The sequence below is a fragment of the Hirundo rustica genome, chromosome 2 (assembly GCF_015227805.2).
Source record: "Hirundo rustica isolate bHirRus1 chromosome 2, bHirRus1.pri.v3, whole genome shotgun sequence".
NCBI classification, from domain to species: Eukaryota; Metazoa; Chordata; class Aves; order Passeriformes; family Hirundinidae; genus Hirundo; species Hirundo rustica.
In genome coordinates this window covers 87442584-87466533 of record NC_053451.1, presented here as the reverse complement: position 1 = coordinate 87466533, position 23950 = coordinate 87442584, and the positions used below count along the sequence as shown (strand labels likewise).

At 38.2% G+C, this 23950-nt stretch overlaps 1 protein-coding gene across 4 annotated transcripts in view; it reads left to right on the top strand.

Moving 5' to 3' along the window:
• The window catches only part of MGAT4A (alpha-1,3-mannosyl-glycoprotein 4-beta-N-acetylglucosaminyltransferase A), a 72945-nt gene that overhangs the window by 28325 nt on the left and 20670 nt on the right, over nt 1–23950 (top strand). For 3 of the 4 annotated variants that reach the window (XM_040056826.1, XM_040056828.2, XM_040056827.2), the window contains exons 4-9: nt 1670–1810; nt 4317–4450; nt 14460–14506; nt 15069–15182; nt 15796–15871; nt 17264–17378. In XM_040056826.1, the coding sequence (XP_039912760.1) occupies nt 1670–1810; nt 4317–4450; nt 14460–14506; nt 15069–15182; nt 15796–15871; nt 17264–17378 (627 nt within the window). The remainder of the gene's footprint in view (nt 1–1669; nt 1811–4316; nt 4451–14459; nt 14507–15068; nt 15183–15795; nt 15872–17263; nt 17379–23950) is intronic. The other variant, XM_058419513.1, reaches the window with a different exon arrangement.

The following is a 23950-nucleotide window of genomic DNA, read 5'->3' as shown; positions in this document are numbered from 1 at the left end:
CAGAAATGGTTATAATTATAGGCTCCAGTGCTGATGCCACTCATGAATTGTTGTCTAACACTAATGGCCTGATCTCTGTAGGTCCCTGGATCTCAAGGAATTGTGCAGATAAAGGTTACATTTAGCATGGTCTTTAAATCTTGTCTTCCTATTTCATATGTGTTTTTTTGCTTTCAAAGTAAAGCATGGAGGAGGTCAAATAATTTTGATTCTTGATTTAGGATTAAGTTATTACCACATTTGTTTCTATAATTGATTTACCTTGCTTTTAAGCAATATACTTATAGGGAGTTACTGTCTTCTGATGAAGCTGAAAGTACTAATTCATTTAACATTCTACCATGTCTGGATCCCAGCTGGAGTGGACATCTATATAGAGCCATAATGGGAAGCCAGCTGAATTATCAAGCTTTTGTGCTCAGAACATAGTATTAGATAGGTTTTTATCAAGCTTAATACACTGAAGTATTCATAATACTTTTTACTCTCTTTGAAGCTGGAAGAATTCCAGATTGTTTTGTGTAGATGCTTATCCATTCAGACAAAGAGCTGTCATACATGGACAGAATTTAGTCCAGGTTTTGCCAATGAAGCTAAAGAAATTTTAGCAGGAAAAGTAAAATGTGCCTGTATTGGAGTCTATAAAGTAGACATATTTACTTAGGGCATCTATTGACAAAACTTTTTGCAAGGTTTGAGGTGGTTAGGAATTTAGCTTCACCTAAAAATAAATATTTAAAAAATCCCCGAACATATAGAACCAAAATCCACAACAAAACCCATCTATCTTTGTAGAAGCTCTGCGCAGAATCTGAGAGGAATTACACTTATAGCTTTCTTTTTCTTACTTCTCACTTTTATCTCAAGAAACCTTGCCTTATAGTTTTACTTTACTTAACTTAACTTGATATAATAAAGCCCATAAGTTTTTGAAGATCCATATGCTATCATATTTGTCATTTAAAATGAGTTGTTTTCACACTTGATGCAAGAAGATCAGCACACACAGCAGGGTAATTTTAAAAACTGTTATTTGCAACTTTGAGAGCCACCTGGACATACTGAAAGGCAGTTGCACCAGAAAGAACAAGAATGATTCTAATGGAATCTATTAGGATAACTCTATTCTAATGGACTCAATTAAGTTTGTGTTAATTTTTTTTCCTGGGAATGCTCAAAATATCATCTGTATGTTTCATGCTATTTTATTTTGTGTCTCTATCTGCAGTGTATTTGTAGCTCTAAAAGGTTTTTTGTGGTAGTGTTTGCTGGATGGTGATGACCTCTGTGAGCAAAAGTAAAAAATTATCTAGGGAAATAAGCCCCCCATTTGATTAATTGGGGAAAAAAATCCAACAAAACCACCAACACTCCAAATAAATGGAGTATTCTTTACTTCTGTAAATTCACACTAAATCTTACGTCATCAGGTAAATATTAACTGTATCCGTAACAGGGTTTTAAGTGCAAAATAATGTTGGCCATTGTTTATGAAAAAAATCAAAATAAGGAAAGGCTTCCATTGTAGACAAGATATAATGACTCAGAAAAGTGCACAATTTATTCTGCCTTTCAGTTAGGACCAAGCTTGAAATTTTATACTGTTTACTATTGCTTAAAACTTCATATATTTTTTTTCCTGCATTACTGATTTCCTGTATGTTTGCAGATGAGACGCTGAAATTGTTAAAAGAGCTAACAAGTAGAAAATCTCTTCAAGTGCCAAATATCTATTACCATTTGCCTCATTTGTTGAAAAATGAAGGAAGCCTTCAACCTTCTGTGCAGGTTGGCCTTGGAAGGACAGGAGGTATGCTGATACGATGGTGATTTCATGTTTTATATCTGGAGGACCTTCTAGTTTTAGAAAAAGAATTTACTGTATTTCTTGGTAGATCAAGGACATCTCATTTAATTTGTGTGATATTGATGTCCTTTGAATTTGCACTGAAACCAAGATGAAAGGAGCTTGGTTTCAGCTTTGCTCTTTTCTGCATAATCTCAATCACACCCCAGGCCGTGTTAAGGTACACATTAAGAAGCATTTAGTTTGGATGAATTTTTTTGTAGCTAAAAGGAAACAAAGCTCAAGCATTTCAGATTCTGAACTGCTAATGGATATATCCCTTTGGCTTTTCAGATTTGTGGGGCAACCATGCATGGTTATAATTATTTTAGCGTTGATGTTTCTGTTGTTATGAACAGTATAATTCAGTGTATCAATTAAAAGTTGAGAGAACTAAGATATTCAGATATAATTGCATCAATAAAATCTGGACAGTCATTGGAGGGGAAAAATACTCAGTGTTGTAGTTACTCCTGGCTTGTATTTTTTCATTACTTCAGTAAGTTTGATTGCTCCTTCTTTTAATGGAAGGCATGCCTGTATGACAAATGTGTGGGCTCAGGCCACAGGTTTATTTTCTGGCTATAAATACTTTTTATTTCAATGTTGTTGTTCAGAGAGGAAAAATCTAATAATTCATTATTGTTTTAAGTGAAGTTTGTATTATGTCCCCCTGGGAATATATGGCAGAAATTTGGAATTACAAAATAGGAATTGGAACCAGGTTTATTTAATTAAACGGGGGGGGGGGGGGGGGGGGGGGGGGGGTGGTGGTGGTGCAGTGTGTGAAATTCAGGGTATCAGCACTTCATGAAGTCTTTCACTGCATTCCTGCTGCTATCTGCAGTGTTCTCAGTAGGTAGCCAGCCCTGGCTACAGTGCAGAAGAAAAACTGTGGAGAAGTTAAGCAACACAGGACTCAAAAGGCCGGCTGAAAGATGGTGTTAATAACATTGTAGCTGGGGTTGTATTGCTTTGCATTTGTGGTGCTTTTGTCAGAGATAAGGAATTTCATTGAGGAACTTCATGCAGTTCTGTTGTCCTGAACTTGGTTATTCAGAAAAACCAAAGCCAAGTGCAAGGAAAGTAATAGAGGGTTTCAGCAATATTATTTTAAAAGATGACTGAGAAGTGAAGTACTTGAGCTTTGAAGTGGTTATAATTTAAGTTAGGAAGTTTAATCACTCTTGGTGCACCTTGTCTGAATAATGCTGTGGTTGTTTATTATTTCCCCCGGTATTGGGGTTTGTGTGACAATGTTTTGGTCACAGGGAGGCTACAGGGATGGCTTCTCTAAGAGGGTGCCATCAATTTTCCCTATGTCCAGTGGAACCAATAGCCACACCAGCACCCTTGGAATAACAGGTTGAAGAGCAGGGGGAAAAAACTGCTCAGGGGCAATTGCAGCAGGAGAGAGGAGTGAGAAAGTGCAAGGTCAGTGCAGGAGGGGGAGGTGGTGCCGGGTGTCAGGGCAGAGTCCCCTGCAGCCCGTGGTGAAGAGCATGGAGAGGCAGCTCAGTCCCTGCAGCCCATGGGAGGATCCACCTGCAGCCTCTGGAGGATCCCATGTCACAGCATGTGGATGCCCAAAGCTTCCATGGGAAGCTGTCATGGGAGCAGGCTCCTGGCCGCACCTTGTGGACCATGGAGAGAGGAGCCCACGGTGGAGCCCTGTGATGGACCCACACTGGAGTAGCCTGTTCCTTAAGGACTGCAGCCCATGGAAGGGACCCATGCTGGAGCAGTTTATGAAGAATTGCTGTCTGTGGGAAGGGCTTACATTGGAGATGCTCATGGAGGACCATCTTCCATGGGAGGGTTCCCATGCTGGATCAGGGCAAGAGTCTGAGGAGTCCTTCCCCTGAGGAGAAAGAAGTGCTGGAGATTGTGTGATGAACTGAATTCCAGGCTCCATTCCCTATGCCCTTTTGCTCCTGGTACAGAGGAGGTAGAGAAATCAGGTGTGAAGTTGAGCCCAGGAAGAAGGGAAGGTGTTTTAAGATTTGGATTTATTTCTCATTTCCTTTTGTTCATTTGATCAATAATAAATTAACCTCATGCCTGCTTTGACTGTGACAGTAACTGGCAGGTGATCTCTCCCTGGCCTTATTTCTACCCACAAGCTTTTCTTTGTTTTCTCCTCTCTGTCCAGCTGAGGAGGTGAGCGATAGAGCAGCTTTGGTGGGGTACCTGGTGTCCAGTCAGGATTAGCCCAACACGCCTACACAGTAGTCTGGCATGTCTAGGATTGGGTGGTTTTTTTTTGTCTGCTGTGTTTGTTCTGAGCATTGGCGTTAGCTGTTAGTCATGCTCCTGATGCTGGGTGGCATATTTTTAAACTATTTTTAATTACTGTAATCTCTACCTTTTAAACATTTGCATTTCTTAAGCAATGCCTTATTGCAAGATTTTTGTTTTCTATCTTGTGTATGAAATCACTGAAAGTACCTTTCTGGTTTTTTGATTTCAGTTTCCATTGTAATGGGAATACCTACAGTGAAAAGAAAAGTCAAGTCTTACCTTACAGAAACTCTTCACTCCCTTATTGATAAGCTGTCCCCTGAAGAAAAACTGGATTGTGTTATGGTTGTCTTTATAGGAGAGGTAATCACTTAATTTTTTTTATACAATTTCTAACCTACCTTTAATCACAAATAACACTCCTTTCAGGAACTGATGAGCATCTACTTTTTCTTCAAGGTGCAGACACATGACTCTTTCCTTCCAGGAAAAGGAATGGTTCAGTCTTGGGTTTCTGAGATACAATCCTGAAGAACCCAGCTGTTTCTGTTTATCAAGAAAATGGCTGACATGGATTCAGTGGAGTGGTTATTTTGCAAATCTTAGTTCATATGTAGTGACAAAGATGTGCTATTCCTTCAACGTAAGAATAATGGCTAAGGATCTCTGTCGTAGGGGAGGATTCCTCCCATTTTCTTTATGCTGCTGCTTCGTTCTCTGTCAAACAAGTGCTGCAGTTCGTGATGTGAGGCACACATTGTTATTGAATTAATTTTCTGGACAATGTGGATGTTTGAAGCCCAGACCTTTTTAATGGATTAATTCAGTGTTCAGTTGGACTGTTTGTTCACTTTGGCTCTGATTTAGTGGAAATCAAATTTAGGAAAATGATGGAGTACTTTCAGAAATAATTCTGTTGGATGCTGGGAATTGCATGTACCTATTTTGTTCTCTATGCTTTTCTCAGAAGTCTGATTTGGACAGTGGGAAATCTCTATTTATGTTTGACCTTCATCCATCTAACTGTGGTGCTCTGCTGAAACAGTCTTTTATAAATCCCACAGATGAAAATTCAAATTCCCAATTATAACTGAAGATGGTTTTAATTTAGTGAGCCAGTGTCCATTCAGGGATTAATCAGTGGAAAATCAGGCATTTTAATACATATTTCAAAAAATACATATTTTAAAACTTTCCTTGGAAAGTTTGTAAACATTTTGCTTTTATCTGAGACTTGTTTCTTAGTGTTTTCGAATACAAATTGCTCTATTTTCTTTTTCTTGACAGCCAGTCAAAAATTGTCTGTCTGGATAGATGCTGTTTTTCTGGGAAAAAAAAGAAAAAGATACTTTTAAAGCATGTCTTGGTTGAGAATATCAGGGGAACAGAATTCTTTCTAAATTACTGGAGTGCTGTGTTTTTCTTCACTGTATTAGTTGGAGAAATTTTATTGCCTGTGAGTGTGGCTTCTTTTCAAGGTTTAAAACAGAAGTTTTATTTGTTTTGCTTAAGGAGGTCTGAGCTATGAGGACTGTCCATTATCATTGGATTCTCCCTCTTCTGCAGAATTTGGAGTAGGAGTGAAGTGTCCCCAACTGCACAATCTTTTGTTGCCTTAGACAAGCCATATTGCTGTATCTGGGTTTTCCATACCTGGAAACTTTCTTCCTTTGAGGTGATGTGGAATACTCTCACCTTGGGAGTGATTCTACAGAAGTGACCACCAGTGAACTGAACACCTTCACATGGGAGCAGCTGCTCCTGTGCCCATGGAGAGCTGTGTGGTTGGCTCTGGAGTGGCGTACACTTACCCCCAGTGTCTTACCTCTTTGTTCCACTTTGAGAGCAGTTCTGTGCTTATCCAGGTGCCTGTTTTGGGCATCACAAGTCAGGAATGTATGGGGGTATTTGAAGAACCAAAGTTTAAGTTTTTGTTCTCTTGTAACCATTTGCTAGATTAGCATTTCTTTTTCTTTATTCCATTCAATTTATTATCTTTCTTTATTCTTGGACCATTTTTTTTTATTTTGTGAAGCTCAATATCTTATGGTTTGCTTTGTAATGGCTACAGGAAACTCTCTACATGATTAATATGGTGCATTAAATACTTCATCCTGAATTATACTGTGCTTTTTCTGAGTCATTCTGTATATTTCGGTTTCCTTCTGCAAGATGAAAAGTGTAGGTTTATTAAGCATTTTCTCTGGCTGTTGGAAGGAAGACCTGCTCCTCTGGTAGACTTCTGTTTTTCCTTAAATGAAAAGAAAAGCTGTGTCTTTTAAAATAGTCTTGTCTGTGGGGTATCCTAGCCTGAAATGTGTTAGGCTATTGCTGTCATTAATACTTGCAATAATAAAGGCTTATTTAAAAATACATTAGAGCTTTGACAAACTAGGCTTATATTAAAAATGATGTCAAAAGTTTCTAAAAAAGTAATGGCCTCTTCTCAAACATATGTGCAGTCTAACTACAGCAAGAAATGGTCATAGGGTGAAGTTATGTAATTTTGCTAATAAGCTTAAAATTAATATCTGTACCTTGTCTTTAGCTTGTAGCAACAAAAAAAGAAGAGCACAAGACTACAAACATTATTTCAGAAGAAAATTATAGAAAAAATAGCATTTTAAAAGGATTTTAGTATTTTCCTTGCTACCTTATTTGAGAAACCAAATTTACAGTGTTTAAGAAGCATTGCTGGGAGCCATAGTCATGGACTCTTTGTGCTAAGCACACTACAAAACTCCGCTAATACTGCTATTTTTTAGTAGTTCAATCTCACTCATTTCTTGTAATTTCATTTTTTACTAGGAAACAAATTAGAAGGCTAATGGCCTTCTGCAAACAGCATGAACAGTGTAAACAGAGGAGCTAGTAAATATAGATGCATTATGGTTGCTAAATAAAGAGATCTGCATATTCATTTGCTGCATGGATATTTCTCAGTGATATAATTGTACTCAGTAAATTTCCATACTGGAAGTTCAAGAAACTCTGAAATATTTCAGCTGATGTGGTAACTAATCACCAATTTAAATAATTACTAGAATTGCTTGACAGTAAACTGTTCAATTATCCTAGTTACTGACATATGTCTGTGTTCTCCAATTTGTTAAAATAACTTTATGGCAGAATAATTTGCAGGTATTCATTAGGATGACTAATAAATAGGTATGATTCATTATTCCTTAATACTTCAAAAACTTTTTATTCCCCCTCACTATGTAGCTAGTTCCTAGCTCATATGAGTTGAAAACAAACTATTTAAATCTCATTAACCTGCTTTACATGAGAACTCGTTTTCAGAATAAGCCATAAACTCTAGGTTTAAGAAACCATGAACTCTGGGTTAAAATTGTTATCTAGTGTTTTTATTTATTAGGATTTGCAATTAACATGGGAAACATAATTTTGAAGTACTTTAAGTGATCATAGTGGAACAATAGGCATGTATATGCACACACAACTGAATATGAGAGAGATTACTTTCCTGGTAACTAAACAAAATGTTGGGTTTTTTTTCTGTGAGGAGATCTCATTTAGAATGAAGAAAATGCATCTTAGACTTGTTCTAAATATACCAGAATTTACTGTCAGTCCACTTCATTAATCAGAGACTGCACTTAGAGTCTTTTGTACAAACAGTAATCAGTGCATGCTGGAACGACTATAAGCCCTTGATTTGACCAAAAATATCAGAAGGACAAATCATTTCAGGAAGAATTGGAAAACACTACAGGTATGCAAAAGCATTTTGCTATTTCTGTGTGCTGCTGATTACATCTGACTAGGTAGTAATTGACCAGCCATTTGTTCTTGGAGCATTAGGCGACAAGTTATATTTTCTTACATATTCCTTATTTAAGTCTTACTCTGTTGTTTCATGTATATACAGTTCACTTAAGCTGGAAAAAATTGTGTATCTTGATTATCTTTTACTGTCACTGTGTTACCTCTTAATGTAAACAGTGGCTGCTAAATTAAAAGATGATGATCTTTAATAGTGCTTTCTCTGTGCTCCTTCTGTGGGAATTTTTTTTTTTTTTTTTTAAATTTATTATTTCTTTGGAAAGGTTTCTGTCCTGGTTAGGTCAGTGTGACACAAACACCCAACAGGGTACTGTCCTGTGCACTGATATGAACAAACCCTTAGCAAGTTAAAGACTGGGTGCACATACTGTGTTAAATCTTGCTGAACCTGTTTTGTAGGTGTTGACACTGCAGTGCAATATGTAAACCTTCTCCACAAAATAAAAAAGCCTGTATTTTCACCTCTTCTTGCTCTGGGTCTGAATTATAGTTCTCTGATCAGCAGCTCTCTTGATAGAAAACAAAAAGAGTATTTTGATTGTCTTGCTCTCAACCTGGATGTATTAGCATCATCCCAGATACAGAGATGGTTGTGCTTTCTGCTAATGTTTGTGAGCTGTCCCTTCTTGGAACTGCCCTGGAGAGTGTATTCCCAGTCCTTGAAAGATCTGACCATGCACCTTGAGTTGGAGAAAGTCTGGTAGATCTAGTGTGTACATACATATGTGTATGTGTGTAATGTATATGTATTGAAAAAAAAATAAAGCTAATCAAAGTTGTTATGTCAAGATACATTATCTACACCAAATAATATTAAAGGCCTACACAGAAGGGAGTCTTTGTTTTGAACATCTCACTCAAGATTAATCAGGATGAGCACACCTTCTTGATACACTGCCAGCTCTTGTATCTGGAAAGGTAGCTTGACCTGTCAGTGAGAATTTGAGATATTTATGCTGTTTTTGCAGTCCCTGCTTCCTTGTCACCCGGGTGTTGGTACATAGAAGTATGCTGATACTGGGTACCAACGCAGGATTTTATGCTTTTCTTTTCATGTCAGTGACTAGCAAAGTTTCTATAAGGAACTAAACCAGTGATAAAAATCTTTCTTAGATCTAAGAAAAGATCCTTGTGAGGATTTGAAAACTTGAATTTACCTGAGAGAAATTTGGTATCTCAGCACAAAGATAAAATCCAGGATTTTGCTTTTTCCCCAAGCCCTAGACTTGTATGACTGAAATGTTTCTCTGAGATACTTGCTGAGGTGCACCCGGGCCACAGTAACTACCTGATGCTTCTGGTTAAGGGAGCATCACTATTGATAGCCAGGGTTGGTCCTATCTCTCTGGTGACATCTAGGGTATTTGTGAGATAGGAAGTAACAGTACTAATCTTATTTCAGAAACATGTAGAAACATGTGACTTTATACTTGTATGGTGGACTGAACTAGCACTGAATTTTGGACAACACTATCAAGTTTTGCTACAGTGGTCTGCCTTGACCTAAAAATTCCTTCTGTCCTTCAAATAAAGAACATAAATCGTAGAAGGGTATTTTGGACTGTACACAGCAACTGCCTGTCTTCTGGAAGACAAGCTGTCTAGACCATTTCAACAATGTTCCAGCTTCCCCAAGGACACTGAAATGTTTCCCATGCTGCAAGGCAGTGTATGCTGCTTTCTTTCAGACTCCACAAAACTGGTAGTGGCTGTATGACACCAGCATAACTTGCATTGGGATGTCTGGTCCTGAATTGTAATGTGATGCTTTTTGCTCTGGCTGGCCTTCTTAAAAATTCAGCTTGTTCTCTGACAGCCCGTTGTGGTTCACAGCACAATCCATATGGATATTTGCCCTCATGATTGAGGATCTGACAGGCAGGGCACAAGGGCAGGGAGAAACGAGTGGAGTGGTATGAGAGTACACTTGGATTCCTGCTGTTGCTGCCAAAGGCTTTTGCGCCGTGAAACCTTGTCCTGAACTGCATTGGGTTAATCACAGAAATGACTGGAGACAAATTTCTTGCCTGTGTAGTAGAGGGGGGAATTTCAGTAAGGGAGAGATGAAGTCATTAGCTCATATAGGACACAGGCTGCATTTTGCTTATGTAACATTAGCTGGTTATGTTATGACAGTATTCTCATTCCTGTTTCTTGCTTTGCATCTTGGTCTCATGTTCCCTGTATTTAACTTGATCTCACTGCTTAAGATTCAAAAGAAGACACTGTATCCCTGAGTATAATTTTTTTTCAGCTGCATTTGTTGAACTCTAAAAGAGGATACTACCTTTTTCCACAGGCTTTGTTTATATACATACACTGCTACAACCACTGGAAGCCACTGCTGCACTTTTATTCCTTAGGGTTTTGTCTTTAGTGCATAAATATCCTAAAATAGGTCCAAATGCCACATTAGCGGCTGACTTTTCCTATGAAAATTTTATGCCTTATATATAGGTAATGATACTTGCATGTACTTTCACTATTTCAAGGCAAATAAACATGTAGTTTGCTTTTCCTGAAGGCTGTAATTTTATATTGCTTGTCATTATATGAAATACATGGTAAAATTATCTCGCTCCACTGGATGATGAAAGATCAAACAAAATTGTAATTAGTAAGCAATTAAATGACCACACTATGCAGATTAGCATGCTTGTTTCTCAGGGATTTTTTCATTCTTTGAAAGGTGTTCTTGAATAATGTAAGACTTACTTCTAGTAGATTTCATTTAAGAATCGAGATCTGGGTAATCTAACAGTCTAGGTAAATTTCCAAGATGATGAAAGGCCTCAAGGGCAAGACTTTGGAGGAGCAGCTGAGGTCTCTTCATTTGTTAAATTTAGAAGAGAAAACTCCACAGATTCATAAACTAGAATCTTCTTTTCTCATTGAAAGTTTAGGTAGGCTCAAGGGGATGCTAATGAGGCGCTTTTAAGATGACTCTACTGAGGAATATTAAATACACAAAATCACATCTGTCTCAGGAAGTAACTTGAAATGAAAGTAGTTGGAGTGTGGATGATAGCAGGAGGGGGGTGTTGTATGTGCCTGTGTGTTTTTATTCTTTGTTGTATATCTTTTCATGGATGCATCTGCTGGAAGCAAGGTGCTGATGGGGGTCAGTCCTTGGTCTGGTGTGAATAAAGAAAGATGTCTTACCTCAAGTGTTTTGCGTTCTCTTGAATATCAGTAATTTCATATGACTAGGAAGAAAGAACAGGCCAACAGATTTGAACTGCTGATACTAAAATAACCATCCCTACTTATGCCTTTCATTATGAAGTTCTCAGAGATCCACTCACCAGGACAAAGTTGTTTGTTAGGCTTCATATGATTCATTGATAAGATGCATCTTTGTGACTGGAAATGTTAGCGCTTTGGTTGGGGCCCAACACAATTTTGCACTTAATTGCTTTAAAGGGATTTATTCTTAAAATATTCATTTGTGCTGCTTTTTTATGGGTCCAGAATTCCTAGGGATTTCTTTTAATCTTTGGCCTTAGGAGTTTTAGTAAGAAAAAATTATTCAAGTTTCAGTAATACCTTTTGATTTGATAGATAAAAGCATTCGTAACTGTATTGTTGCGATCAACATTTCATTTCAATAGTTACAAGCAGCACTGATACCGTGAAACAGATTTTTAAGAAACAGGTCTATTCCAAAGTTGACAGTATGTACTAGATGATTTTTGCTGGAAGCCTAAAGAACAGTTACACATTTTCTTTCTTGGTGGATTATTTTTATTAATCTGGATTTGTCGTGTCCTGTTTAGGATTCTTGGAGATGAGCAGTCTCGTGTCCTTCAGGTTGATAAAGAGGACCTTGTATCTTACTTTGCCTAGGCAGTAAACACTTCTTTCCTTGAAAATGGGGAATAGATTTTAATTAATACTGGATTTTTTCTTCTGTTGCTTTTAAGTCACTGATTGAATTTATTGATACTGCTTGAAAGATCCTTAGATTTAATTTAGCTATTCCAGATTTCCTTCCTATTTAACTCTTCCCTTGGGTATAGTCATAGCTTGATCAAATTTGTTGTGTATTCTCATACTTATTGCATGATGTTGTGTGAATTAAATTAGAAGTGCCACCTTCCTGGGACACCCCATGCCAAAGGGTGTTGGTGAAGATCCTACTTAGTGTTAGAGTGGGCAATGAGAGGAGTTGATTGTATCTTGAAGTTCTGATGTGGAAAGAGGACAGTCAACCTGAGGGGAAGGGTTTTGTGTTGAAATCCTGGTTCCGAATCTTGTATGCTGCTGGTAGACTTAAATAGAACTGCTTATTTTAAAAGGATGGCAGAATACTAGTGTCTTAATGCATTTGATGATGTGAAAAATTACATCAACTCTTCTAATCTGCATGTACTTTTTCATTCTAAAAGTGTCATCTGCTTTTGCACTACAGTGATAGTGATTGCTGATTGAGAAGGAAAGGCTGCCTACTATGCCAGCTGTATAGTATTTTCTGTATCTCATGTTCGTAGCAGCTAGACCAGACCTTCTTGACTTTTTGTGACAGCCAAGACTACAATATGAGGTTGGAAGACTTCAAGCTGCATCTTTTTAATGTGATCCTATTGTGATTGAAGCTCTGGCTGGAAACTGCCAGCCTTTCACGTGAAGCATGCAAACAAAGAGTGGGAAGTAGGCAAAAAAGCTGTCTTATTCCAGACTTTTTTTTTCCTGATTGTGATGCTTTCTGTGTAAGAGTGTAAGGTTTTACACATGGTAGCAAGGGTTCATGGTAGTCTGGAAAATAGGTCAAAGCTCTGTTCCCACTAAGGAGATGTGCACTAAGGCACAGGCTTGTGATCAAATATACGATTCCAGTTGGCATGAAGTTGGGCATTTATTTTAATCTCTGGAAAACCAAATAGAAAATAGCTGTGTTTCTGCTGAGTGTGTGTATGTAGATATATATAAATATCCTATATTTTTCTATGCAATTACAGTATGAACTGTATTAGATGTGTTGGAGTTCTTAATGCTGGACTGGGTAATTGAAATTTGGCATGCCAAGTGAAATGCAAAATTTTGTCTTTTCACGATGACTGAACTGCAGTTTCTGTATTTTTAATGTTTAAAAGGTTTTGGAAAGAGAGAAAAAGAAATGCTTCAGTTAAAGATGGGTATACTCAAATTGTTTTTAGGTCGTCACTAGGTTACTGTGATTTGCAACGGTTACACAAAACAGAAAAAGTTAGGTCTAACTCCATTCTATTAAGTGTGTGTGAAGAATCCATAAAAGTATTTAAACAGTGATATATATAAAGGTCCATATGGACTTGTGAGTCTCCTTGTGTGGAACTCAGTGCGAGATGAGTTTTAAATTGTGAGCACCTTACCAGCTTATTAGAACTTCTACCCAGCACTAGGCATAGCATTTAGGAAGAAAATACATATAACAAGATTATGAGAAATGCTTTCTACTCACATGTTCTTGTGGTATTTAAAACCTGCTTTTGGAAGAAATTCACTGCTGTTGTTGTCCTTTTTGAATAGCGTACGTCACTGGCATTATGTTTGATTTCGTAAAAATAAATCTTTAAAAAATAGAAAGGGTGATGTTTTAAGATCAAAGGGTAAGCACCTTTATCAAACAAGATTATCAGTCCTATAGAAAGGCTTGGGAGGATTTAATCTCTGTGTATAATCCTTTAATGATATCCTGTATTACAAATTCATCAGAAAAAATATGAACTATTCCTTTGTTTCTGGCATTTCAAAGACAACTCTTTCTCCAGAACCCTCATGAGCCAGAATCTGGGTTGATTTATAGACTATTCTTTTCAAAAATGTAAACAGAATGTGAAATCGTTATGTTAATAAGTATAACAAAGACTAGGCTTTCAGTCACATTTATGAGTTCACAAATTCTCTTTTCTTTGAATGTGTGTGTGCAGCCAGATTGAATAATTGTCCAGTGCTGGCAATTTAGATGATCTAGACTTTTCCAGAATGTCGCGATTTGTGTTTTCACCAATGAGTAATTTTTGGAATTGCTGCATCTATGAGAACTGAGTGATTGATAGGATTGGTAGTCCCTCAAATTTAGTCTCTGATGCAGAAAAGCAACCCTAGTCAGAAAGGCAGCAGAACTCACTGCTGTCTGTGGTTAGGGCATTTGCTTTAAGCGCAAAGCTTAGGAGATGTACATTTGAAAGAGGAGTATCTGTGTGTGTGTGTGTTCAATGCTCTGTTTTCCAGAAGGATGTCTTTTCTTCTGTAATATTTTCTTATATACTATTATTGTATAATAATAATAATATGAAGTTTTGGCCACACAAACACTCAGCAATCATTTTCATCATCAAGAGGGTGAGTTTTAACAATTTTCTGTTAAGTGCAAATGTAATTATTCCCCTCTGTTTACAAAAGAAATTCTCATATAAGAGGTAAGACACAGTTATGTATATGATGTGTTATTGTATTGCTCCAATATCCTACACAATGAAAGTGATATTTCAGGACAGCTACCTGCAATGTTTATTTTACTTTGTTCTTTTGTCATGTAATTCCAGAACTATCAAGTAATCTATTCATTTTTTTTTTTCCCCAGACTGATCTTGATTATGTTAACAGTGTTGTTGCAAGCCTGGAAAGAGAGTAAGTTGTAGTTTTAATTGAGGATTTCTTAGTTTATTGATGATAAACTAAATCAGGTTGCAGTAAGCAATTAAAAATGTTCTGGAAATAATAGATCATGCCTTTCTGTTTCGTGGAGCTTTGGACTTTTGAACAAAAAAGTAAGAGATGACAAATTAAGAGGCAGTGATTCAGTCAGTTAAACTGTAAAACAGTAAGTGTGATTAAATTATTTGATGCACCATAAACAGATGGGATTGTTTAAACATGAACGGAAATTTGTGACATCTGTGTTAGGGCTTTGCATTCTGCATGTTCAAAGAGAGCTGTAGAAAAAAATCACTCGGTTCTGAGAAATTGCAGAAAAATGTTTAGAATGTGGTTTGATTCTGATTGGCAAGAGGCGATAGTGCTCTGAAGGCCACGCTAAGGAAAACAATACTTTTTCTATACTACTGTTCTTTTATCTGCCTCATTTGAGCAAGTGCTCGTAACCAGACACAATAACTGTTCCAACAGAAAGAGAGCAGGAACTACGGGACTCAGAATCTGTCAGGTGACTTCAGGGTGTTTCTGTTGACAGGTTTTCTACAGAGATCAGTTCTGGCTTGGTGGAAGTAATAGCCCCTCCTGCAACATATTATCCTGACTTGACAAACTTGAAGGAAACATTTGGAGACTCCAAAGAGAGAGTGAGGTAGGTTTATTCCCCCAGATCTTTTCCCATCTCCTCCCACACCCACACTTTCGTTGTTTATAAAATGGCAAGTGGGATGTGAATTCTTGAAATGTTTTCTTACTGTAATTCTTGCAAGTGTGGGGATGCTGAAAGTGCTCTGTGAATCCATCTCATTCCTAGCTATGTGCTGCTCTGTGCACCATCAGAGTCTATGCTCGGTTGAATCCACTTAGTGTTAAATTTTGGGAGGAGAACTGAGACTTTTGATAAACTTTTATTTCTGTATATGGACTTTCTCATTTGATGTTTTACTTAATAAAATACAGGGTAAAACCCAGTAGTTCTTGTTGAATTACCATTTTAAATGCACATGTGCTTTTAGTGAAATGTCAGGTAGTTGTCACAAAGTCAGGTTCAAATTAAACCAGTTTGATGTCTGTATTAAAGCATAAGGTGAAAGCTTTGTTCCTTTTTTTTTTCAGACAGTGGATTTCCTGAGGGAACAGTGCCAAAAGCAGCTGCCCTAACATTTCACTGTGTGTCATTCTTCATAATGAAATTTACTTTATATTGCCAGCATGTATTGAAATAACCTTTTTTCATCAACCTTAATCTTTCAATTTAATTCCAGATGGAGAACAAAACAGAACTTGGATTATTGTTTTCTTATGATGTATGCCCAGAAAAAGGGGGTTTATTACATTCAGGTAAATTTCTCTTCTTTATTTTGAGACAAATTTTCAAATGAATCTCCAGAAATTATGTTGTTGGACACATCAGAGGGACCTGCATAGAAAAGAAAACTTGATCCCATCATTTAAAGAGTGCATTAAGTATGGTGGTTATGGTATACGAGGAAGTAATTTGAGGAGGACACTGTCTCTGGAGCAGAAAGTAATTCATCCTATTTCACTTATCTTAAGATGCCTGGCAAAAAATGAAGGAATCCAAGAAGCTTAACTACTGTTTTTCCCTTGTCCCCAGAATGAATTATTGTTGAGTTACGTATGCAAAAATAAATAAATAAATCTTTTTAAAAAAAGCCAGCATAGTTTTTAGTGGAAAGGAAGCTAAAATCTATTTTTATTTTCTTTTGAAAGTGCAGTGTCACTTTAATACGACTGTTGTGTGTAGACATGGGATTTTTTTTTTTTTCTTTACAATGAGGTTTCCAACAACAGAGTTAAGCAGTTCTTCTTCAGTTCAGCTCAGAATTGTTCCTATCATGTGTTTCTGCTTTGAAGTAGAGGTCTTAACTACAGGTATTGCAGATTTAGTAACTGCACTAATGATCTTTATTTAGATTCTGTGCCTGTGTCCTTGGGGTGTAAAGTCCTACACATCTCATCTAGTTTTCACAAAGCTGTGCTGACTCCTCTCTGAGAGCTGTTGGAGTCCCAGCTCTCTGGGAAGCTGCAGAGCCAATAACATGTGACAGTCTGGTCTGATAGCAGGAAGCTGCACAAATATTAGTGCCAGCACAAGGGGGAGGGCATGACTGCACTGTGAGAAAGGACAAGAGAAGCAGGATCCCTAATGCAGCAATGGCCTGCACTTACTGTGAGTTACTGGGATTGTAGCACCCCATGTTGGCAGTTCTGCAGCCTGGACTAGGTGGTTATGGACTGTGCACCTGTGCTTCTGTTGGACAGGTGAAATGAATCCTACCTCTGCAGATATCGTGTCTCAGAGGAGAAACTCTTTCGGTGCTCTTACATTTGTGAGCAAAGTCACATTTGTGTACAAATAATGCAGATACTGAACTTGTTCTGATGATGCCACTTAGACTAACATAGTTTTATGGGTGATTTTCCTTTGAAGAAAGAAGCTGGAAAAGCAGTGCTCCGAAGGAAGAAGTCGAGACGTGTTTGTGGATTCTTACTACTGAAGGATTCTGTATTAGTTCTCCACAAATAGACAGGCTGATCCCTACAATAGTTATTCCAGGCTATGGCATCTGTTTTATGTCAGTGCTAGCATTAGAAATATATGACTATGTGTTAGCAATATATTATGTCAGTATTTCCTGGCTGAACTTTTTTCTATTGCTTTGCTAATGCTTTTTTTTTAATGTCGATATCACTTCTACCTTCCTCCAGCTTGAAGATGACATTGTTGTCAAGCAGAATTATTTCAGCACAATAAAAAATTTTGCGCTTCAGCTCGCTTCTGAAGATTGGATGATTCTAGAATTTTCTCAGCTGGGTTTCATTGGTAAGAAAATATTCACTTTCGCGGGTCGAAAGAACACATTCATACTCAGACTGTGAATTAATAGTGATCTGACTTCAATGCTATCTTCTTTGTACTGGAAATAGACCAAGAAGAAGAAATTCACTGCCTTTTTAGGAACTTTGGTTGCTTTTGCCCCTTTTTTGTTTCATATACTTCAATATGATAGAGGCAAACTCAAACTGTTGGAAAAGAGGGCATTTTTATAACCAAAGGTTGACTTATAAAAATACTAACAATCAAACTGCAAGATATGACGTATTTTTAATTTAGCTGCTGTTAAAATGAAAATGTAATTAAAACATAACTGAAGAAAACCCATGAAAATTAGTTCCACCTAAAATAACTTCATTGGTGTTTGTGCCAAAATTTTCAAGAATTAACAGGCATCAGTTTTTTGCAAAGCCTGTTCTATCTCCATCTTTTTACTTCATGAAGGAGAAGTTATGACAATCTGCTCCTTCCTAAATGCAGTCAGAGACTGTCATTTGCAATGAACAACAGTGAGAGGAGTTAATGCAGGATCTCGGGTTGTGGGTCAACTTGCAGGGTGCTCTGGAAATTATGGTTCTTTGTTCTTAACACTAATATCTTTTCATGGGGAGATACTAAACAGAAAAGCAATGAGAGAGTTTTGAAGGGATTTTACAAATCAAAAGGTTATTTCATTGCTGCATTGATGTGTCATGATCTTTTTAAAAGTAGCAGGCTGGAGATATGCAAGGAAAAATCAAAAGCTGGGGCAGGCTTTGGAGATTCCTGTGGTCAACACAAACAATTCCAATATGAAGGCTGTAAGTTGAGTTCAGAACAGAAAGAAAGTCCTATGTGTAACAGATGAAAGTGCAGCCTTGAGTTCTGTCATTCTCTTGGAAATTCTTGTTGTTCTCTTTCCTTTGGATCTACTTGGCAGAGAATGGTTTTATTTTTAGGTCAGTGACCAATAATGGTTGTACTGAGAATTGAGAATGTTGGCCCTACTTGATTAAGTGTTGTCCTGTTTCCATCTCTACATCAGGTGTGCAATAGTTCCCTGACTTTGGGGGTCTCAGAGGTTCCTGGAGTAGAAAGGAAAACAGTAATTATCCCTCGTACATGCTATGTTAGGGTACAGAATGGTACTTTGTAGACTTGCCTGCCAGTTTAGCCTACAGAAACAATGGGGAGGAGGAAAGGAAATGGGCAGAGTGAAGTTTCTTTATACAATTGGCCATCACCTAACTGCTGGGCTACCATCAGAGATACACTGTTGCTGAAATAATTCTGGGATTGGTTCTGTGGCCTTAGGGGTGGGAGAAATAGGAAATTATGCTGCCTAGCATGGACAAATAAGAATTTAAGTGGTTTACTGACATCTTGCCCTAAATAAACTTCTCCTGGGTTGGAGAGCTCCTTGCAACATTCTGTTATGTGTTGGCAGAGACTGGTTGAATACAGCATTTGATAAGACTTTGTTTCTACTGTTGAACAGTTAAGCACTAATCCAGACTAAGCCCACAATTTGTGTTTTACCTCCAGTCTAATTGTAAATGTAAATTCTGTATGAAGTTCCTGGGCTATAAAGTTTACATTTATTCTACCTCTGCCTGATACAGTAGTAGAGTGTGCTCACTTACAAATTGTCACTTTGGAATAATGACATATTAAATGTGCATAAAACCAGCTTACATTTTGGGACATGCACTGTCTACCCCATGCAGTTGTATTTCAGGTCGCTTAACTTAGTATTTTTGTATTTCACTCCCCCCTTTCTGCTCTCTGTGCTGTTATAGAGGGCACACTGTTTAAGCCTGGTGGGGTAGGTAGATAGTCCTTAATACTGAGACATGGCTTAATCAAAAGCACAACTGTTTAAAAATATCTTGTTTTTCTATACTGTCTGTCTACTTCTGGGCTCTGTCAGTGTGGGCTTTGAAAGTAGCTGTAGTTAAATTTAGCTCTTAGCTCCTGCTGCTTGCATCCCTGTTCTTTGTTCCTTGTATCATATTTGTTTGCCTCATTTTAACTAGATGATATCAGTAGAATTTCAGATGCATTTAGCTACGGCTACAGATTTCAACATTGCTTTTCTACCTAGAAAATTAAATTACATCTTTTTCTTCTTCCTATATAGCTACTAATCCTGTTTTTCAGTTTTGAGAGAAAAATTAGTATTCATAAGAGCAACTAAAACTTTTGGCTCTGGTACACATTGGTGTGCTATAACCATATATTGCTTGGAAATTCTATGCAAGTAATGTAGATTTGCCTCATCTCTGCTATCCCTTTATGGATCTTGATGCAGACTGATACTGATGCAGTAATTTGGTAATGCAGATACCTTTGGGAAGAATAACAGTAGTTTGTAACTGGGGATCAGTTTTATGCATAGATGTCCAAGAAAGAATGTAGAGCACTCAGTTCACAGAATCATAGAATGGCCTGGTTTGGAAAGGACCTTGAAGATCATCCAGTTCCAACCCCCCTGCCAAGGGTAGGGTCGCCTTCCACTAGACCAGCTTGCTCAGAGCTCCATCCAGCCTGGCTTTGAACACTTCCAGGGCTGGACCATCCACAGCTTCTCTGGGCAACTGTTGTCTAGATGATACTGATTTAGAAATAATCTCTCAAAAAGAGAGGTGTGGCTGCTTCACTGTTAGCTGTTGGAAACCTTGATTAGCTTGCAAGTTTGCAAGGTAAAAATGTGGGATTTTTTGTCATAGTGTATTTCTGAACTGAAAATCTAATTTATGCAAGTGCTACATGAGGAAGTGGCAAATGCAGCTATTTAGGCTGACAGCAGGATTATAGAATTCTGTCACCTCTGCCATGGAACAGACGTTGCTTCCTTTGGTTTTTTTAAATCTTGAAAGCATAGTCTTAAGTGCTGTCAAGTATCTAATAAATAATGCCTGAGATGTATGCTGTTTCCTTAAGAAGCTCTGTGGAAGGAGACATTATCTTTTACTCTTCTGGATTCTTGTTTGCACTGTGAGCCCTGTGACCTAATGCAGCAGTCCTACTAGATTTTTATGAGGAATAATGATTTGTCTTCCAACTGCCTGTGAGCTGAAGTGTTTTCCAGAGGAACTACAATCCTTGCACTGTAGCTGTAATGCCAGCTGTCACAGACATTTATTGGAGTGGCCTGAAATGGCCTTTTGGTTGTCTTACACAGTTCCTCTGAGTCTTATTGTGCCCTGATGTTTTAAGGCCTGTTGTTCTGATTATTTTAACTTGTTCTGATTGCAGTTTTGCTCAAGCTGTGCACATAGTTGAAGTTTGGGAAAGAGCAGATCAAGTCAAACATTTGAGCTTTAAATAACTTCAAAGAGATTCTGGTTTTAATGCCAGCAATTTGCATATCATTAACAGGGAAAGCATTGAAAACATCAGCTATAGCTAGAATATGTGCTTGCAGGTGTAAAATTATTGTTGGTGTAGACTCAGTATTGGTGATGCTCATATGGAAGAATTAAAATGGATGATTTAGATATTTGTAGTTCAGAGAACTAGAAAACAAAGTGTTTCATTTTGTGCTTGTATTCTTGTATTTGCCAGCAAAATACTGAGAGGACCAGAATAATTCACTAAAGATGGCCTTTAAAAGGACTGAAAAATGAAAGTGTTCAGCATTTGGTGTTTTTTGTGTCCTGATTGCCATATTTATCGATACAGACAAATAATTTTGAGAAAGTCTGCATTTTGTATCTCAAGGGTTATGTGGAGCAAGATTTTATCTTTGTCTCTTAATTCTTTCAGATTTTGTAGGTTGCATGCACCCAGAATTCAAAAGCTCTGAAGTTTTGTCAGCAGTGTCCTGGGTTTATGTCTGTTCCCACGTACTGTACCAAGTGCATGAACATGGTGTAAGATGAGGCATTGCTTCAATTCTTCCACAGACTTTGCAGTTTGAGGCAGTGTATGTTCATTGCAGTGTTTCCTTAGGCATCTTTGGCTTGATGATTGGATGGTGTCTCAGTGGTTCTGTGGCTCACAGCACCTTCCTCATAGACTGCTGCATGGGAGCTGCAGGACAGAAGGACCTTGGCAAAAGCTGCCGCTTGTTCTTGGGCTGTGGTTGTGCCCTAGGGAAGCCAGGCTGCTGCTGCTGCTCTTGCTTAGGGGAGATTAGGCAAGGGCTTGCTTGGTTTGGGTTCAGAGGGGCTGGGTGTTGGATCTGTGCAGTAGGTGTTGTACTGGGCTGGTTTCCATTACAAGGACTAGGTGTGGCCAGTCAGGGATCCAGAGCTTTGAAGACCTGTTTTACCAGAGACTTCACTGCAGAGCTCTGGTTTTGAGCTGCTCCAGGAAGACTGTTCTAATGGGAAAAAGGGGACATGGATCCACAGCCAAACTGCTGTCCCAGTGGGGTCCTGAGACAGAAATGACAGATGAGTGAGGCAATGTTATATAGAGGGACGAGGGGCTGGAGCCAAACTGTGCCAAGCTGTGTGTGGCAGGTAGTGACAGCATTTCAGAAAGTGGTATGTGGATGCCTGTCCTTGGTTACTGAAGGAAGACAAGCACTTGTCTTGGGATCAGGGTGTTTCCTGTTTGTCTTTGCTCCAGTGTTCATTAGGAATTAACATGAAAAGACTCTGTCTCCACACTGTTGAACACTTCCATGGTGCTGTGCACTGTAGTGCAGGGAGGCCACTTGGGTCTGAAGATGGCAGTGCAGGTACAGCCAGCTTACCTCACTTATTCTGACTAGCTGCAGTTGGATGTATCAGGGTGGCTTGGTTGGTTGATTGGTTTGTTTGTGGTTGGTTAAGTTTTGTTTGGTTGTTTGTTTTCTCCTGGTGTGCCCTGTTACATCGCCATGGCAATTAGATTATTCCCCAAGTCTGGGGTGGTTGTCCGCATGGTGCTCAGTAGAGTGCTGGACTAGAGGAAACTGCCTCTGAGCCTAGACAAGTTTGCCATATGGAGGTAAATAATTCATTGATATCCTGTTTCTATTTTATATGAAATTAGGATTACTTACATTAGGGATAAGAGTAAATTCCTACTCTTGCCTTCACTATTGTTCTCAATTCACTTAATTGTAGGATCCTGTGCCTTCATGCCAAGTTCTAAGTGACATGGTCTGTGTTAAGACGATAATCCTTATGTTCTTCAGAAGATGAGCTAGTCAAAGGAAAAAGTGTCAATGTGATTCTTCTGCTCTGTCCTTGTGTAGAAGAAGAAAAGTATTCTAGAGGATCATGGCTGTGTATAGATCCTGGAAGAGGATAAACTGTCTCTTCAGTCTACTTGCATTGAGATTAGGGCAATATTGTGGGGATATTTCTGTCTTCTGTCTCTCATCGTATTGTGCATCTCTGACACCACATGGAAAGGTGCACCTCCTATGGAAACAGATGTGACTGACAGGCTGCCTCAGCAGGTGTCACCTAGAAATGATGGTTTCAGTCCCATAAAAATCTCAGAAACATCTGGTTAGTCCCATTTTTTAGCTGGTGTTTTATTAGGGCTTACCATATTTTTCTCTTCTCCTGCCCGATGCCATTGAAAGCAGTAGGCAGAGATGAATCACCAGGAAAACTGGGGTCTGTTTAGTTGGAAGTGTGACAAGCTGAAAGCTGTTTTTCTGTGTGAGTATTTTACACAACATTTAACTAATCATATCATTGTTTCCTACCCATTTTTTAATGTTTACTTCCACAAATAATGTTAAACAATGTGGCAGTATGTATGTAAATACTAACAATGTACTAATAAAAATGATAACATCTTTCTTATGTATTTTAAGAATAAAGCTTTGCATTATTTATTTATCTCCCCAGCTTAGTAGGAGTTGTCCCTTGTGTAGTGGAAGTTTCAAATTTTAGTTACAGATTGTTTTCATGTGGAGATACCTGTTTGAGCACTTCATTGCAACAGCCACTTAAAAGTGATGTCAGTATTTTTGCTTTGTAAAGGGCTGGATGAAAAGTTACTGTAAGGGACAATTTCGATATAGCAATGTCAAATCAGTTAATGTTTTAGCACATTTACTTTTCCACCCCAATGTGTAAATTGTCTACTATAATGAGTATAGCATCATTCTAACAGGTGAAATAATTGGTTCTTTCATCAGATGCTTCTTCCATATTTGTTGCAAGGCATAATGATGTAGTCTAACTCAGATACCTCCAAACTCCTCTCAGAGTTTCCACTGAGTATTCTTTCACTGGCTTTGTTCTTATCCAATTTCACACGAGTCTTAAAAGAGATTGTATCAGACCTGCTTTCTGAAAAGGGCAAGGCTCTTCCAGTGATCTCCTCTTAATGTCTACACCAGCTGGTTTTTCTAAGAGTAGGAGAAAGCATTAGAACTTGTACCACTTGTGGAATTTGTTATTTAGAAAGCCTATGGAGGCCTCTTCACAACTGGAAAAAACCCCTCAAAACATTTCTCGTGCCTGAGTGCTGTGTGTTAGTGTGTTGTATAGCACTCAAAAGTGTGGAGAAATGGAAGACTTGCATTGGAAAAGAACTTTTGTTGGACTCTGATCTGTTGATGCACACTGCCCCAAGAGCCCATCCCTGTTAAGGCCAGCACTGCCACACCTCAGCAACATCTGCAG